At 43.2% G+C, this 16356-nt stretch overlaps 1 protein-coding gene across 8 annotated transcripts in view; it reads left to right on the forward strand.

Moving 5' to 3' along the window:
* LOC119178493 (calcitonin gene-related peptide type 1 receptor) overlaps positions 1-16356 on the forward strand; it is a 210027-nt gene that overhangs the window by 141756 nt on the left and 51915 nt on the right. For all 8 annotated transcript variants that reach the window (XM_075885003.1, XM_075885011.1, XM_075885014.1 and 5 more), the window contains one exon: positions 8507-8592. In XM_075885003.1, the coding sequence (XP_075741118.1) occupies positions 8507-8592 (86 nt within the window). The remainder of the gene's footprint in view (positions 1-8506; positions 8593-16356) is intronic.

Raw genomic sequence — 16356 nt, forward strand, 5'->3', positions numbered from 1 at the left:
GCTTTTTTTAAGTCCAAAAATAAACCAAGCGTAAATTTCTTATTTTCCATATTTGTAATTATTTGATCTTTAATAATCGTTAACGCTTGTTCAGTAGACTTGTTTTTCTGAAAACCATACTGACATGTTGTGATGATGCCATACTTATTGAAAAAGGATAACAACCTGTCGTGAATAACGCCTTCAAAAACCTTTGATAATGTCGAGAGTACTGAAACGGGTCTATAATTTGACATATTATTGATGCCACCTCCTTTGTAAATTGGGGTTACCCTTGCAACTTTTAACTGTGCCGGAAACACGCCTGTTTTCAGTACAAGATTTACTATGTAAGCAAGCACACACTATGTGTGTGTGTATTGTGACCCAGCACCTCCACCACGTATGACGACTCGGTTTTAACGAGGTTTCTTGGCGGTGAACTCGGGAACGAACAAGCACAACGGACCCGAAAATGAAGCGCACGTTCAAAGAAGATGATCATTGTCAGGCAGAACTTATGACGATGATTGACTGCTCTTCAGATGAGGATGAAGCGCATAATAGATGCCTACAATATATATATATATATATATATATATATATATATATATATATATATATATATATATATATATATATATATATATATATATATATATATATATATATATATATATATATATATATATATATATAACCAATTCTTTGGTGATTATTTACATGCGCTTTCGTGGCTAAGTATTGACAGAACAAAGCCCTGTGGCGACTAAGTAGGCTAAAATCTCTCACGGTCTTAAAATTTCTAAAGATAGCTCTGTCACTGTATGTTTTGGCCACGTTAAAGCTATGTATCTTATTGCATGACTAAGTGTATATGTTTTGAAATTTGCTTCGGAGTTATTCGTTTTGAAAGCAGAGCAACAACACAAGAGGGGGGGGGGGAGGACGAAGAAAGAAGAAACAACGTGACAGGTACATTTCTGTTGGCTTTCCCTTCTTTCATATTCGTGTGTTGTAGCAGTGTTTTCAAAACAAAACTTTGGCAGATCCCACGTACCTTGGGAATAGATGTTATGCGAAGCTTGTGGAAAGAAGGAGACTGGTGTAATTTATTGATTGAAATATAAAATGGCAATGAACATATATGCAAATGTCCGTAACACACATGTTGAACAGTTGCATATGTTTTACATGGCCAGTGGTTTACAGTTGCGTAAGGTTGCTAACAGTAAAGTATTACCGACACCAGAAGCAGTAAGCTGTAAGTAGCACTTGCGATTGCAAGGTTGGTAGCCCTGGTTACTGCTTCATAGACGCCATTCAGTAGGGGGTACCTATGTATACAATTGACGTTAATTAACGCGATGTGATGCCTGTATTATATGGGAGCGCCTGTGTGAAGTTTTTAAACCTAAATAGCTAGCAGTGTAAGAATAATGAACGTTGCACTAACACATGGCTGCCGAGGGTCTTTTTCTAAAGCAGTTTATGGACCTGGCATGGCTTTGTAATATACTGTTTAATTTGCCACCTATAGAACATTTGCATTTGATTCTTCTTGGTACATTGATATTGACTGTTTGCAATCGTTGGCTCAACGCTGCAATGTTAGTTTATCATAACGTTCTCGCATTTATATTACCAACCTTTGTTCTCGCCGTTCACAGTATGATGTAAACTGCCAATCATTTGTACGAGTATGGGCGAATTATGTCCGATTAAACGAAATCAGCCAGACCTATTCGTCAAACGCTTTTTCCTTCCTGTACAGATTTTGGCATGCAGCAAGCTGAGGAGGTGATCATGAGAACACGCATACGTATTCGGCTAGAGAGTGGATAGGTAAATGGACACCTAGATAGAAATACTCAAAGCGTGTGCATTGCGCTAAGATGTACTTACCATGTATACTAACCAACTTGCCAAAATATTTGTAATTCTAAACTGTATTTCAAGTTATTCGACGCTGAAAATCTATAATTGAGTGCAGTACGCATCATTATGCTGCGAAAGATGGGTCATTACAATACGGTAGCGTCTCGATATACTTTCAGATAAACCTATACCAATTATAAAGTTTCACAGCTGTAGCTATTAAACAGTCTCTGTCATGACTCTGTATTACTTCAGTTTTGTTCCCGTTGTTTAGCTCTTTTGTGAGCTCTCCACCACAGCAGAGCAGTACATTTTGAAACACATCGAACGCGCAAGTCGTAGTGAGGCAATCAGCCCATTTAGCACTGGCGATGAAAGATGCACGTAGAATAAGATGCAACACACTTCCTTCGCGAAACCTTGTTTTCAGCTTAATGACTCTATTATAAGGTTGCACCGAAAATTTTTCTATTTTATTTAGCATTACTAAAGAGCAAACAAGCCGTGAACTGCTGTAGGAATTCACAGTCTGAGCGCAAATTATGTTTGCACTGTTTAGCGTTACCTTACAATGGGTCTATGTGCAAAAAAAAGCGCACTGAGAAGCCGGTTAGATGTCATTTTACTCTTCTGTGCTAAGCGCAGCTCAAACTAGCTTTTCTAACCTGCATTTCAGTAAGGCGCCCAATCATCGTTAGTTTGCGGGGATTGATGTATAAACGTAATTGCTAACGTCAACACTAGCTCGTTTCTTGACTGCATGAGTTAAAGCAGATGTTTCGCAAGAGTGCCCTGTGGAAGTACTGACATACCATTTTTTATTTAGTTTTTCGTTGCATATAATGGGGGTGAAATCAATTAGCAAAATACTTGGAATCTTTACAACACGCACAGTAATTTATATAAACCCTTTCGCAACCGAAAAAAAAATTCTTGCTGACCAAACATTTCAGTCGCTCCCTTTGTAGAGTTTCTTTTTTAATGAAACGGTACGACTGTTTCAATGGAATACCGTTTCCCTAGTTTTCTAATAGGCGTGCAAAGATACCACAATCGCACTATCTGAACCACATTGTAATGAAGTACAAGACGCAGAAGGACGTGGAAAAATAGTGCCTATTGGAAAAAAACATGAACTAGGGGAGCCATCTCGCATCGAAGAACACAACTACACAGGATGTAGTCTTCATTAGTTCACCGTAGGACGAATTTTTGTGTATGACGAGTATAGTTGTCATTGGCCCGGCTGTCGGACAATGTTATGACTGCTCTACTCATCAACGGTCACAAAAGGTTAATATTTTTTGCACAGATATATTTTTCTTCCTTCGTAGTTTTACTGTATCGTGACGCCATGTCCGCGAAAGTGATCACGTGGGAGCAGCTCCGTGTGACGTCCTGGCACTGGCTCTAGTGTTCTAGCTCACTAGATTACATGCTTTGCTGCAGGTTTTGTCAATAGATCTGTGGAAGCGCAGCAGACGACTGAGCTCGGTAAAATGAGTGCTATAACGTCGAACTTTTAAGAACCCACATGGCCGTCTGATCAGAATACATAATCCGAAGATACAGCTTAATCCCAAAAAATGAAGGCAAAACAAGCTGTATATAAGCATCTAATATAGAAATTATAGGGCATTTCAAAGTTCGGCAGCATTATCGTGTATGGATTTGAAGTTATATTCGCTCGGCTAACGACGTAAAGAACAATAGAAAAAGTAAATGTCAAAGCATAATCATTGCGGTGGGCCGTGTAGTCGCAACCAACATATCGATGTTTTAAATGCGGAGCATCTCTTCACCAACTGCACGCACTTTTCGCGTCTACATTCGTACATATCTATATATCGGTCTAGCTCTCTATCTGGCCGACTATGTCTGGGTGCCCTCGTCATTGCCTCATTAACTTAGCTGATTGATTGATATGATACGTGGGGTTTAACATCTCGAAATCAACATATGAATATGAGAGATGCCTTAGTGGGGGGCTCTGGAAATTTCGACCTCTTGGGGTTTTTTACCATGCACCCATATCTGAGCATACGGGCCTACAGCGTTTTCATCTCCATCCAAAATGTAGCCGCCATAGCCGGCATTCAATCCTGTGCCCTGCGGGTCAGCAGCCGACTCCTTTAGCCACTAGAACACCGCGGCAGTGCCCTTAACTTGGCGCGAACTGAAATTAGCATAAGAGGGTAAGAGAGTTCAACGTATATATCGCACTGGTCAAGACATGGCTGATGTTAAAAGCCTGTCACGTACGTCGTCAAACACCTCCAGATAGGCTGTGCAATATATCCGCTGGCGGGCATATGCCACTGGTATTCGGGCATGTGCCACAGGTGATTGACACCCAGTATCTACCCAGGAACGACGATAATACACATGGCTACGTTTACGGTGAGCGTTAAGAAAAACCTGGCATCGCCAGCGTTCACCTAACTAATGCAAGAAATGTTTTAATGTACCAGCAGGAATCGAACCCAAATATACGAGAATGTCATTTGAGCATTTTACCACAAAGCAACGCGAGGTCCCCGAACTACTTTTAAAATAGACACTAATATTAGCGAAACGTTAATTGTGGTCGCAGTGCTGCCTATCGTATTTTATAGGCATTACATATGTAATCCTACATTACAGCGGTCAGGTCGGGTTAACGTCAATAGTAGTTAGGTATGACGCGCTGAAGCTGATTTATGAAGCATTGTTCAGGGCTATTATTTTCGGGAGCACCAGCGTATCATATCAGTTTATCGCTTCTGGTGTTGCTGCTGCTCATGGTCTTGTTGTCATCGTTGCGCAAGTGCAAAACAACTCATTGTATAAACATCTGCAATTCTTCAACTAATGCGTGTGCGTGGAAGATTTATGCATACATTTAACGTCTTTCACGACGTCTCACTGAATGAAAAAAATACCACATGTCACTTTCCCTTCACATGCTGCGCATAACGTCGACTACCAAGGTACGCGGGATCTGCCCACTTTTAATTACGAATCGCACATTTTTAACGGAATTTACGTGTGAGAAAGTGCGCTCTTTCATGAATACTTTTAACTTCAAATGTGCCAAGCTTCCGTGTCACGCCTGCCGCACCATGGGTGCATAAGTTTACGAGACCAAGAGGTAATTGAACGCAGTGTAATGACGACAAAGCGTGAAGGGGCCACGTTTTCTTTTATCAAGACGAAGGCCTTGAAGGCCTCGTGAAATAGAAAATTTCAGCTCCGACGGTGACCATCCCGCGAAATCAGACACGAGTAATGCCGAAAGTCATCACATGAGGACGTCACCTTATGGCGTCTTCACGACGTCACAAAGTTTGGCGTAACGTCATGATACTCAATGCCGCATTATGGCACGGTAGCGCTATTTTTTAGGAGGTAAATGAAACCGGCCAGCGCTACCTCAACAAATGGAAGAAAATGAAGACGACGCTTTGCCGTGGCGTATGAAGCCACGGCTCGTATTTTCAGCGGCTCCCCCATACATCAACTTCGAAAAAAGATGTCTTTTGACTATATTTATTTACTTTATATTTTTAATTGAACATTGTTCAAGTTATCGTCTAAATTTAAACTACGAAATCGTGGTCACTTCTTCAGAGTCGGGATGTCCAATATTGATGAATTCTCAAACAAACAAACAAATCTTCTATTTGTCCTGGAAGGATGCACAATAGCCCTCTGAATTTTTCGGTTGTGAATACGGACAGTCGAGGCTTATTTCTTGAGCCGTCGTGTTGTGCATAAAATGAATTGATGATCTGAACCCCGTATAGTTTTTTTTTAGCGCGAGTGAGAGCTTTTAAAGTCTCCAAAAGACGTGAACTGCGACTTTCGCTCCAAATTTCCCAGCCGCAAAGCTTGTGTTCGAGCTATATTTAAAGAACATACTAGATGACTGATACTTTGAATATACTGGGCTGCCAGCGCTTACTTTCCGTTTAAATGACGCGCAGCATGAAAACTAATTCGTCGGATCGGAACCTAAGGAAGTGAACTGCACTGCAAGTGTTCTTCGTATATATATATATATATATATATATATATATATACATATATATATATATATATATATATATATATATATATATATATATATATATTTGTGTGTGTGTGTGTGTGTGTGTAGGATAAATATATTTATTTCCCAACAGTTTCGGGAGGGGTCCTCTCTCCATCATGGGATGAGTTATAACTCAGTTATAACATCAAGGGATGAGTATACCTCATCCCCTGATGAAGGGAGGACCCCTCCCGAAACTGTTGAGAAATAAATATATTTATCCTTGTTAACAACGCTCCCGTTGTGCCATATCCCATACCTTCACGAAGACTAACTACTGGCCCATTGAATTATTACTCCCACTATATATATATATATATATATATATATATATATATATATATATATATATATATATATATATATATATATATATATATATATATATATATATAAATGTGTGTGTGTGTGTGTGTGTGTGTGTGTGTGTGTGTGTGTGTGTGTGTTGCAGTGGCGTTGTGGGTGCGCTGGAAAGCATTTCATTTTTTCGTCTTTTTGTGGCATTGTGCGCGATCGATGCGTATTTGAAAAAGGTAATCTGATTATATCTTATTGATGATAACAAAAACAGTAGGTAATCTTTAGCGTGCATCTTTGTGATGGCGCGTTAGCAGAATCTTTGCGCTGGTGTTGGTTTACGTTTACTATAGACAATCACACTCATGTATCTCATGCAGGTTTATACGTTGCCATGATCAATCCATTCACGTAATGCTGCTTTTATTATATATTAATAATGTATGGCATATTCTCAGTGAACTGTTGCGTCATTGTAGTTTAGACAGAGAAAGATTACAAGAAATTAGGGAGGTTAACTATACTAAGTCCAGTTCGCTGAGCTACACATAGGGAGAGAGAAATGAGGGAGTAAAAAAAGAAAGAGAGAAGATGAGGTCTTCTGGTAAATAAACACACTATTATCCAGTCTCCTCAAAGAACAACGTAGAGTCTGGCGATCTTAAAAGTAGGGACAATGGCAAAACACACGTTCGATAGCTTCTACGCGATTCCGTTTATGACAGTAATCGAAATCTTTTCTGCGATATATGCTTTAGCTGTTGCCTATAAGTACGATAACATCTCATTATGGAACACCGCCTGTACGCCACAGGTGCAAGATTATTCATATGACAGTGAACCAGGTGGATGATGGCTTAAGGCGCCGTCTTACCGCGCGCGCTATCTGGCAAGCCCGACAGACAGACACAGAACTTTAAGGAGATTTGAATGGACTAGCTGGGAATGACCTTCAGAGGCTCTTGGATTGCGGCTGCCTGCTCGCATGCCGCATTTAGAAGATCATGCTTTTCCGCTCTTTCATGGACCCTCTGGGCAGCTGCTGACTGCGTATTCAGTGCAGTACTTGCGATGGCATCTTCCCAGTCCTGTTCGATAGTTGGTGACGTGTCCCGTATAACGCAGGACTGCCAGAGCATGTGTACTAAAAAGGTAACCACGCAATCGGGGCACTGTGTGCGCATATTCCAGTACCTTTTTTTTAATAATCCTCAGGTACGTGAAGGAAGGAAGTACCAGGTACGCACAACCGCCATTAGTGGCAATACATGAACAGGAGTGGGCGTAAGACAACACAAGAATAAATGAAAGATCGCCAGTGAAAAACATTGAGGTGTGCAGCGTCTAAATGCTTCGTACTAGATGATCAATATGTGATAATCTGGGAGGTGGGAAACGAGTACACATGAGCGTGTGGTACCTCTATAAGCGATTGGGAAAGTATACGCAGAGCAGAGGAACAGTTGAGCTCATGTCTCACCTAATCGACTTTACAAGATCTTTTGTTCTCCACGTAATTGAATAAGAGTGTATAAGTTATTAGAGCATCACGCTTTTTCTGGATAGGTAGAGATAGTTGTGTAGCGTTGAAAAAGGCGTTCACTTATGCAACCTACAAGGGAGAGCTCATCACGCACGGGACTGTCAAAGGAAGAGAGAAAAGAAAACAGAAAGGATTACTCTTCAACCTCCATGTTCGTGCACAAATTAGAGTATCGTCAGGGGGGGGGGGGGGTATTTATATTCAATTTAGAAAAAAAAGTGGTTGGTTGCGCACTGGGTCTGCGAATGGAACAATGTATACCCTATGCCAAAGACGACCGGCCTGTCATTTCACCACTGCTGGTGCCTCGGCGCTCAAAATAGGCCTTACGTCGCCTAGTGGCTATTATTGTGCTCCACAAAGTGCGAAGTAACGGTTCTGATTACTTGTTAGAGTGAAATAATATTGGCTGGGAGAAGCGCAAACATAAACAACGGGGACAGTTAGGTACGCAACAGACAAGACACAGGCCCTGTGATAATCTTGACCCCCTTGTGTCACAGGGGGTTAAGCATATTGCGAGGACATCCACTGCTCGATAAGCTTCATGGTATCACCATGATTTTGTTATATGAAGTCCACAATTAAATCAAGAACTTTTTCTGCATCTAAATGGAGCACGAATTAATGGTCATGTTTTCCCGTACATTTTTTGAGGCTGGTGGTATAAAACTGGATGTCTACTATGGCTGTGCGTGTGAAACTGCAACGTTATCCTTCTTCTTGCCCTCTTTCAGGCACGGCGTTCTACCATTGCCTCGCGGACGGTTCTTGGAAAGGCCCTCTAGCTCACTATGGCTATTGCACAACTAAAAGGAATCCTGTAAGTCATCTTTGCACTACGCAGCAATAAAATGTCGCTAAAGCTAATGAACGAAAAGCGTTGAACTTTCAACGCGTCAATCTCACTTTGCTTGTAGCTAGCTGGAGCTTGTATGAACCACTCAGTACTTCAACACTAGTGCGTTTTAATAACTTAATAGATTGTCTTCTCCCTCAAGGCAAATTGTGTGAATATTATAGCTAAGGATATGCATATATATAGCAGGGGTCTGAAATTCACCTCTGCTACTGGTCCACAGTCATGAATATTTTCTCCTGCAAGGGTCAGGACAGCGAAGAGTGTGGGAAGCAGTGAGTGAGTGGGGTCGGACTATTTTGTACAAAATGTCAGCTAACTTCGCCATTTGACTCAAATCGCTTCCATATATTTTAGGTGGAAAATATATGTAGAAAAAGTTTTTTGACACCAAGATTTCAATGACACATTCATAGGAATCTCTAAAATGTCTAAATATCGGACGCTTACTCGAAATATACTGTGTTGTTTGACGGGTATGTATGAACATGGGTTACCGCAGGGACTTCCTTACAAAAAACGGCAATCTACTAGCCATGCCTGTGTAGTTTATAAACACCCTTATTTAGAAAAAAAAGTTTAACAAACACAATCATCAGTTGGCCAGACTTCTAACGAGAGGTCCTCGTGTTTGAGGCACCTAATTTACAGAATCAATATGGTCAAAGGAGAGAATTATAATAAAATGTCGAATACAGTAATGCGAAATATATTTCTAACTTTTATAAACAAACTTACATTGATGGCATAAAAGTGCATGACAAGCACTGTTTTTAGCCACTAAAAATTGCTAGCATGAATGCATGTTACAATATTTTAGCGCAGTTAGTGTATTTTGTTGGCAAATTGGTCTCTAACTTTTTTTTATTATTGGTTCTCAACTTGGTCAGCTTGCAGCATGGACACGTTAAAGCCAGTTTTATTGCTCAGCTGCTTAATGTGTTAACGCGTGATGAAAAGATATACCAGCCTATAGCCATAACTTCTAAAACGAGGACCTAGGCGGAGTATATCAAACAGAATTGTCGCATATTTTTGAATTGGAAAGCTTTTCTTTGAAGCCTTTAGAAAGTACACAAGAAGGGGCGTATAATACTAATAATTGCTACCGTCATAAGAGTTGTGATAAGAATTATTCAAGTAGTCCACCTTGCGTATATCCGATAATGTTTGGCTTTTCGGGCAAATGAAGAGCGCTATCATTGAGGCTTTGATTACAGGCACGTTGCTTAGGCTGCTTGGAACAATGTGACATACCGTAGCCATCAAGAGGGCAACTCAGTGCAACTAGGCTGAGATACGTCGCGTAACCATTTAAAATGTGCCAATTTAGTCTATCACTGCAGAGCTTAAATTGAATGAATGACGTATTGAAAACGCGCAAGTTCTGTCTATTACTGCACAGTTTGAATGACGTAGGATTCTGTGACGCGCTTTTGTGGCTGTCAGCTATACGTGGGTTTCGAGGTGGCGTCAGACATCCTAACACCATGGAGACGATGAAGAGACTACGAGGCCCTTTTACTTATTATTTGAACAAGCTCGAGTACAGGCGAGTTCGGCGCCAGTTTTTTTCTTCTTTTTTTTCTTTGCCTGAAGGCCAGAGACACACACTGTAGGTACTCGGGGGAACACAGTATCCCATTGCTGCCACCAGTTGTTGCGGTTCAGGTCCAGAGAGTTTCTTAGAAGGTAGCTCGACCACGCCGTCGTACCCGTTGAGCCTATCTTGTAGGAAGGAAGACATAGACGGGTCGAATTTACAGACGTTTATTTACGTTGGAAAGAGATCAAGAATAGAGCGAAGTCATGACAATCTCCTCTCTAGAGACTTTCGGGAAGCCCAAAGGGTGCTGATTATAAAGAGTGCTGCATGCACAGATCCATGTACAAGAAAGATGACTCCAAATTACACTGTGCGATAACAGGACACACACCACTTCCGCCAGGGCCACCCACACTGGCCCCCGTCAGCGTCCTTGACTGCGGCATGGTGAGCAAACTTCAGCTGCCCAACCAGGGTGGCCTTTTATTAACACGAAAAGGCCACCGGGTAATGCTTCCTACCCTCCTACCGACACATCAAAAGGTCCGCGACTCGTCCACGCTCAAGTAGCAGGACGGCTTGTCATTCGAAGTGGAGCCGTTGTCCCTTCAAGGAAGATGTCACGAGCAAAATTATTGTGGTGGTCTCTTTGAATATCTTGGAAGGCCAGACTGCAGAGCACCTCACTTCCCGGCTTGGTAGGAAAAGTAGGGGTGGACAAGTTGCTATCACTTTTTGTAAAGTCGTTTGCGCCTCGTAGCACACACGTGTCTCGCGGGTCATCATCATCATCAGCCTGACTACGTCCACTGCAGCACAAACGCTATACTTGCTGCTGCCCATGAATGGGCAGCAGCAAGTACAGGTCCGAGTTGAGTGGCGGAACATGGGAGAGGCCTCTGACCCGCAAACTTCTTATTCTCATTGGCCCACCTAAACTTCTGTCTCCCCCCAACCCGCTTGCCTTCTCTAGGAATCCAGTTAGTTACCCTTAATGACCAGCGGTTATCCTGTCTACGTGCTACATGCCCGGCTCATGTCCATTCCCTGTCCCCGATTTTAACTATGACATCCTTAACCCCTGTTTGTTCCCTAATGCACTCTGTTCTCTACTTGTCTCTCAAGGTTACACCTACCATTTTCTTTTCCATTGCTCGCTGCGTCGTCCTCAGTTTAGGCTGAACCCTCTTTGTAAGTCTCCAGGTTCTCCTCCATAGCTAAGTACCAGCAAGATGCAGCTGTTATATACATTCCTTATGAGGGAAGGCGGCAATCTACCTGTCATGATTTGAGAGTGCTTGCCAAATGTGCCCCGCTCCATTATTATTCTTGTAGTTACTTCAGTCTCGTGTTTGGGCTCCGTGGTTATTACATGTGCTGAGTAGATATAGTCTTTTGAAACTTCAAGTGCGCTATTACTTATCTCGAAGCGCTGTTCTCTTCCGAGGTTGTTGTACATTACTTTCGTTTTCTGCAGATTATATTTAAGACCAAATTTTCTGCTCTCTTTATCTAACTCTGTAATCATGAGTAGCATTTTGTTCCCTGAGTTTCTCAGCAATGCAATGTCATCGTTGAAGCGCAAGTTACTAAAGTACTCTCCATTAACTCATATCTCTAACTGTTGCCATTCTGGGCCCCTGAAAACTTCCTCTAAGAGCACGGTAAATAGCATTGGGGAGATTGTACTCCCCTGCCTTACACTGTTATTGATTGGTATTCTGTTGCTTTCTTTATGAAGCACTATGGTAGCAGTTGATCCCCTGAAGATTTATTCCAGGATTTTTATGTATCCCTGGTCGACGCCTTGATTCCGCAGTGTCTGCATGACTGCTGATATTTCTTCTGAATCAAACGCCTTCTCGTAATCTATGAAGGCTTCGTATACTGGTTGGCTATATTCTGGGCATTTCTCTATTACCTGATTGATAGTATGAATCTGGTCAATTGTTGAGTAGCCTGTACTAAGTCGTGCTTGTTCCTTTGGTGGGTTGAATTCTAATATTGTCTTAATTCTGTTAGCTATTGCCTTTGTAAATAGCTTGTACACTACGGAGAGCAAGCTGATCGGCCTGTAATTCTTCTAGTTCTTGCTATCTCCTTTCTTATGTATTAGGATGATGCTAGCATTGTTCCAAGATTCTAGTACTCTTCCCGTCAGGAGACACCTCGCATACAGGGCCGCTAGTTCTTCTAACACAATCTGGCCTCCATCTTTCCTCAGATCTGATGTTACCTGATCCTCACCAGCAGCTTTGCCTCTCTGCATGCTCTCCTAGGCTTTTCTGACTTGTTCTATCATTACTTGTGGCGTGTCATCTGGGTTACTGCTAGTTCTTATATTAAGGTCATGGTTGTTCTGGCTACTGCGCAGATCCCTGTAAAACTCCTCCGCTAATTTTACTATCCATATTGGTAGTTTCCTTCTTTGTTTCTCAGTGCATACATCATATTTTTGCCTACCCAAGTTTTCTCTTGATAGCTTTGACGCTTCCTCCGTTCTTCAAAGCGTGTTCAATTCTACTGTACTTTCTTACATCCGATACCTTACGCTTGTCAATCAACCGCGAAAGCTCTTGCAACTCTACTTTGTCTGCTGCACTTGAGGCTTGTCACACAGATCCCGTTAGTTAGGGAGGCGATCGCCGGGCTAATCCCAAGAGCCGAGGTATCGGCCCCCTGAACCGCACCACGAAAGCGTGGACAATTTAGAAGTGGTCCTATTTGGCGCGCCAGCGGACGCCGGCTGTGGCCCAAAGAACAAGTCAGAGCCGAGAGTGGATAAACAAACGAAATTATATTCTCAAAAATGGCAGTTCAAAACAACACACAAGTATGCACACTCCACAATAGTTGAGTACAATATGTCACCAAACAAACAGCGTACTACACAGTACGATCAGCCACACTCAAAACAACGGACACAGACAACAATGCGCACTACAATGCAGTCGAATGAGTTGAACAACCAAGACACTTAAAGACTAAAGAGATAGAAAACCTATTCAGTCCAAAGTTCTTGGAACCAAAGTCTGGATGATACTCTTTCGAGAATCACTCACTCAAAGTCCAGCGTTGTTGTCGTTCCGCAGCCCCCGAAGTTTCTCTTCCAGGAAACCTCGCCGAAGTTTCTCTTCCAGGAAACCTCACATATTCAATAGGCCACTCTCCAAGCTTCAAACTTCTTCGCCGGAAACACGTCGGCTTCACACACGCAGTGATCGCCACGCGTCTTCTCTCGATAGCGGTTAACACACACTCTCGCCTGTAGCTCGAGTCGTCACCCCTCAGGTAGAAATCATCTTCTTCTCCTGCTTTGTCTCTACGGACAAAACCTTCGCCGACTACATGGCGGAATCCCTACGAGCTCTGGCGCTAACTTCCGTCTTCTCCTGATCTTTCGTCTCGATTGCTCGATTAAATACCTTCCGCGCGAGATTCCAGAAGGTTCTCGTCATTTCGTTGGTGCGATACGCAGCGAAGGCTGGGGAGAGGGCGAGACGGTTCGAATGCCGTCCGCGACGGATGACTCAACCCAGCATGACCCCGCCCCTTTCCATCTAGAACATTCGAGCGCTTGCTCGGCCGCCGTTGTGAGGTGAGGAGGTTCGTCGGCGAGCCTTCGCTTCCGAGAGGGGAGGGTCGCGCGCCCGGAGAGTCTTTGAATGTTTGTTTTCTTCTCTTTTTTTATCGTTGACCTCGCGGCGTCACTCCGCCGTCTCGTCGCGAGAACTTGGCGGCGCGCCCTTTTTGAGCGCTCGTTCTGTTACAAGGCTTTCATGCTTGGACCTTCTTCATGAGGTTCTTTGTTTCCTGGGACAGCTTCCCTGTGTCTTGTCTAACTATTGTGCCTCCAACTTCCACTGCACACTCCGTAATGATACTCGTCAGATTATCATTCATCGCTTCAACGCTAAGGCTGTTTTCTTCGATAAGAGCCCAGTACCTTTTCTAAAGCGAGACTCTGAATTCCTGTACTTTCCCTGTCAGTGCTAGCTCATTGATTGGCCGCTTGCTTATCAGTTTCTGTCGTTCCTTTTTCAAGTCTAGGCGAATTCGGGACCGTATCATTCTATGGTCACTGCATCGTACCTTGCCAAGCACTTCCACATTCTGCACTATGTCTGAGTGGGCATTCAGTATAAAGTCTATTTCGTTCTTATTTTCGCCATTAGGGCTACTCCATGTCCGCTTACTGTTCCCTTGTTTTCGGTAGAAGGTATTCAAAATCCGTAAGCGATTGCGTTTTGCGAATTCTACGAGTAGCTCCCTTCTGGCAATTCGTGTACCGATGCCATAACCTCCTAGAGCCTGGTCACCAGAGTATTTCTTCCCTACTGTTGCATTGAAGTTTCCCATCAGTATACTATACTGTGTTTTTACCTTACTTATCGCCGATTCCACGTCTTTATAGAAGCTTTCAACTGACACGTCATCATGACTGGACGTAGGTTCATAAGCCTGTACCACCTTCATCTCGTATTGTATTGAGTTTAATTACGATACCTACCATCATTTCATTAGTGCTAAAATATTCTTCTATGTTGCCAGCTATGTTTTGTGGATAAAAAACCCCACTTTCAGTTCTCTTTTGTCAGCCAAGCCCCGATGGCAAAGGACGTGCCCGTTTTGTAGCACTGTATAGGCCTCATCAGTCCTCCTAGCCTCACTGAGCCTAATTGCATCCCATTTAATGGCCTCTAGCTTCTCAAATAGTACAGCTAGACTTTCCTCACTAGATAAGGTTCTTGCGTCAAACGTTGCCAAGTTCAGTTTTCAATGGCGGCCTGTCCAGATCCAGAGATTTTTCGCACCCTCTGCTGCATTGCAGCCACCGCCATGGTCAGTTGCTTTGCAGCCACTGAGGACTCGCGGCCGTGAGTTTACGTATGCATGTGGGAGGTAGTGGCCAGATACTGCACCAAGGTGGCCAATCCTTCTCTGGCGAGGGAGTGTGTTGCCGGTGGTGGTCACCGGTGAGGCCACAACCCAGGCCTCTTAATGCAGTTCACGCACACCTTTTTTAATACGGTTGGGAACCGCGTGGCACCAGAATTCAATCCACAGACCTCTTGCATGCGAGGCTGATGTGCTAACCATTACGTCACCGCTGCTCCTCATGTGTCGCGGATAGGCTGCATTAAAAAGTAAAAACCACCAAGCGAGAGGTGGCGCAGCGCTTGCACGTGTTCTTCACTGTATTCCTAGTTATGATTAGCGCGGGAGCGCTAACAGTGACGCCTGGCGGTGAGCTTGGGTGGCGCCACATGGGACATGAGCGGCCCTCTATGGCCCGGGGTGGCTGGCGTGATCTGTCGTCTCCATCGAGGGTCCCGCGGAAGGCGGTGCCCGCGGGACGTCTCCTGTGGGTCCGTCGCCGTGAGTCGCGATGAGCCTTCACGTTACCTTTTGTTTGTTGGCATGTTGACTGCGTGTATTGAAGTATTGCAAAAAGTTGTATAGCGTGTCACTAGTAATGTACTTCATTCAGCTGACGAATTAGTCCATGTAAAAAGTAATTGAATAAATGTACACAATGTTTGCCATCCACGTCTGATGTCTCCATGTGTTCAGAAAGCGGCACTCTGATTTCAAGACCTCACATAATACACGGGATCAAGCGGCTTGCATCAGGCCAGCAGCCATTCGGCGACTTGTTCAAAGAACTAGGAACGTCACTCCCTTTACGGCCTAGCGCCGGTCGCCACAACACCGAGCGTCATCTCCAGTCACTCGTGATAAATCCAAAATTCAATTAAGCGCCAAGAGGGCATGGGTGTTTGGATCAGTTGACGGTATTTTGTGAAAGATAGCTTGCAGTAAGCACCAAATAGTTAATAAATCACTTTCTCTATGCGCCCATTCACATGACTTGTAACAGCAGCAGTGAAATAAACCGAGATACATTTATCACGAGGGATGTTTAAGGGTTGCATAATTGCCACTTTGCGCTACCGAGTAAATTCGTTTACTGTTCCGCTGAAAAAGAGGAAAGTGGCAACTGTGTGGCAAGGCGCATGCATAATAGCCGTTAAACAAGTGTTATTTTGGGCAGTACTCCACCAGATCCAAAGTGAGTGGTATTTGCTGTATTTGACTATATGACAAATTCTTTCACGAACAGATTCCTCTGAAATTAAATAACAGTTGCACTAAACTTTTTTTTGCTTTTGCCCCAAAAC

This window comes from Rhipicephalus microplus, chromosome 1 (assembly GCF_043290135.1).
Source record: "Rhipicephalus microplus isolate Deutch F79 chromosome 1, USDA_Rmic, whole genome shotgun sequence".
Taxonomy (NCBI): Eukaryota; Metazoa; Arthropoda; class Arachnida; order Ixodida; family Ixodidae; genus Rhipicephalus; species Rhipicephalus microplus.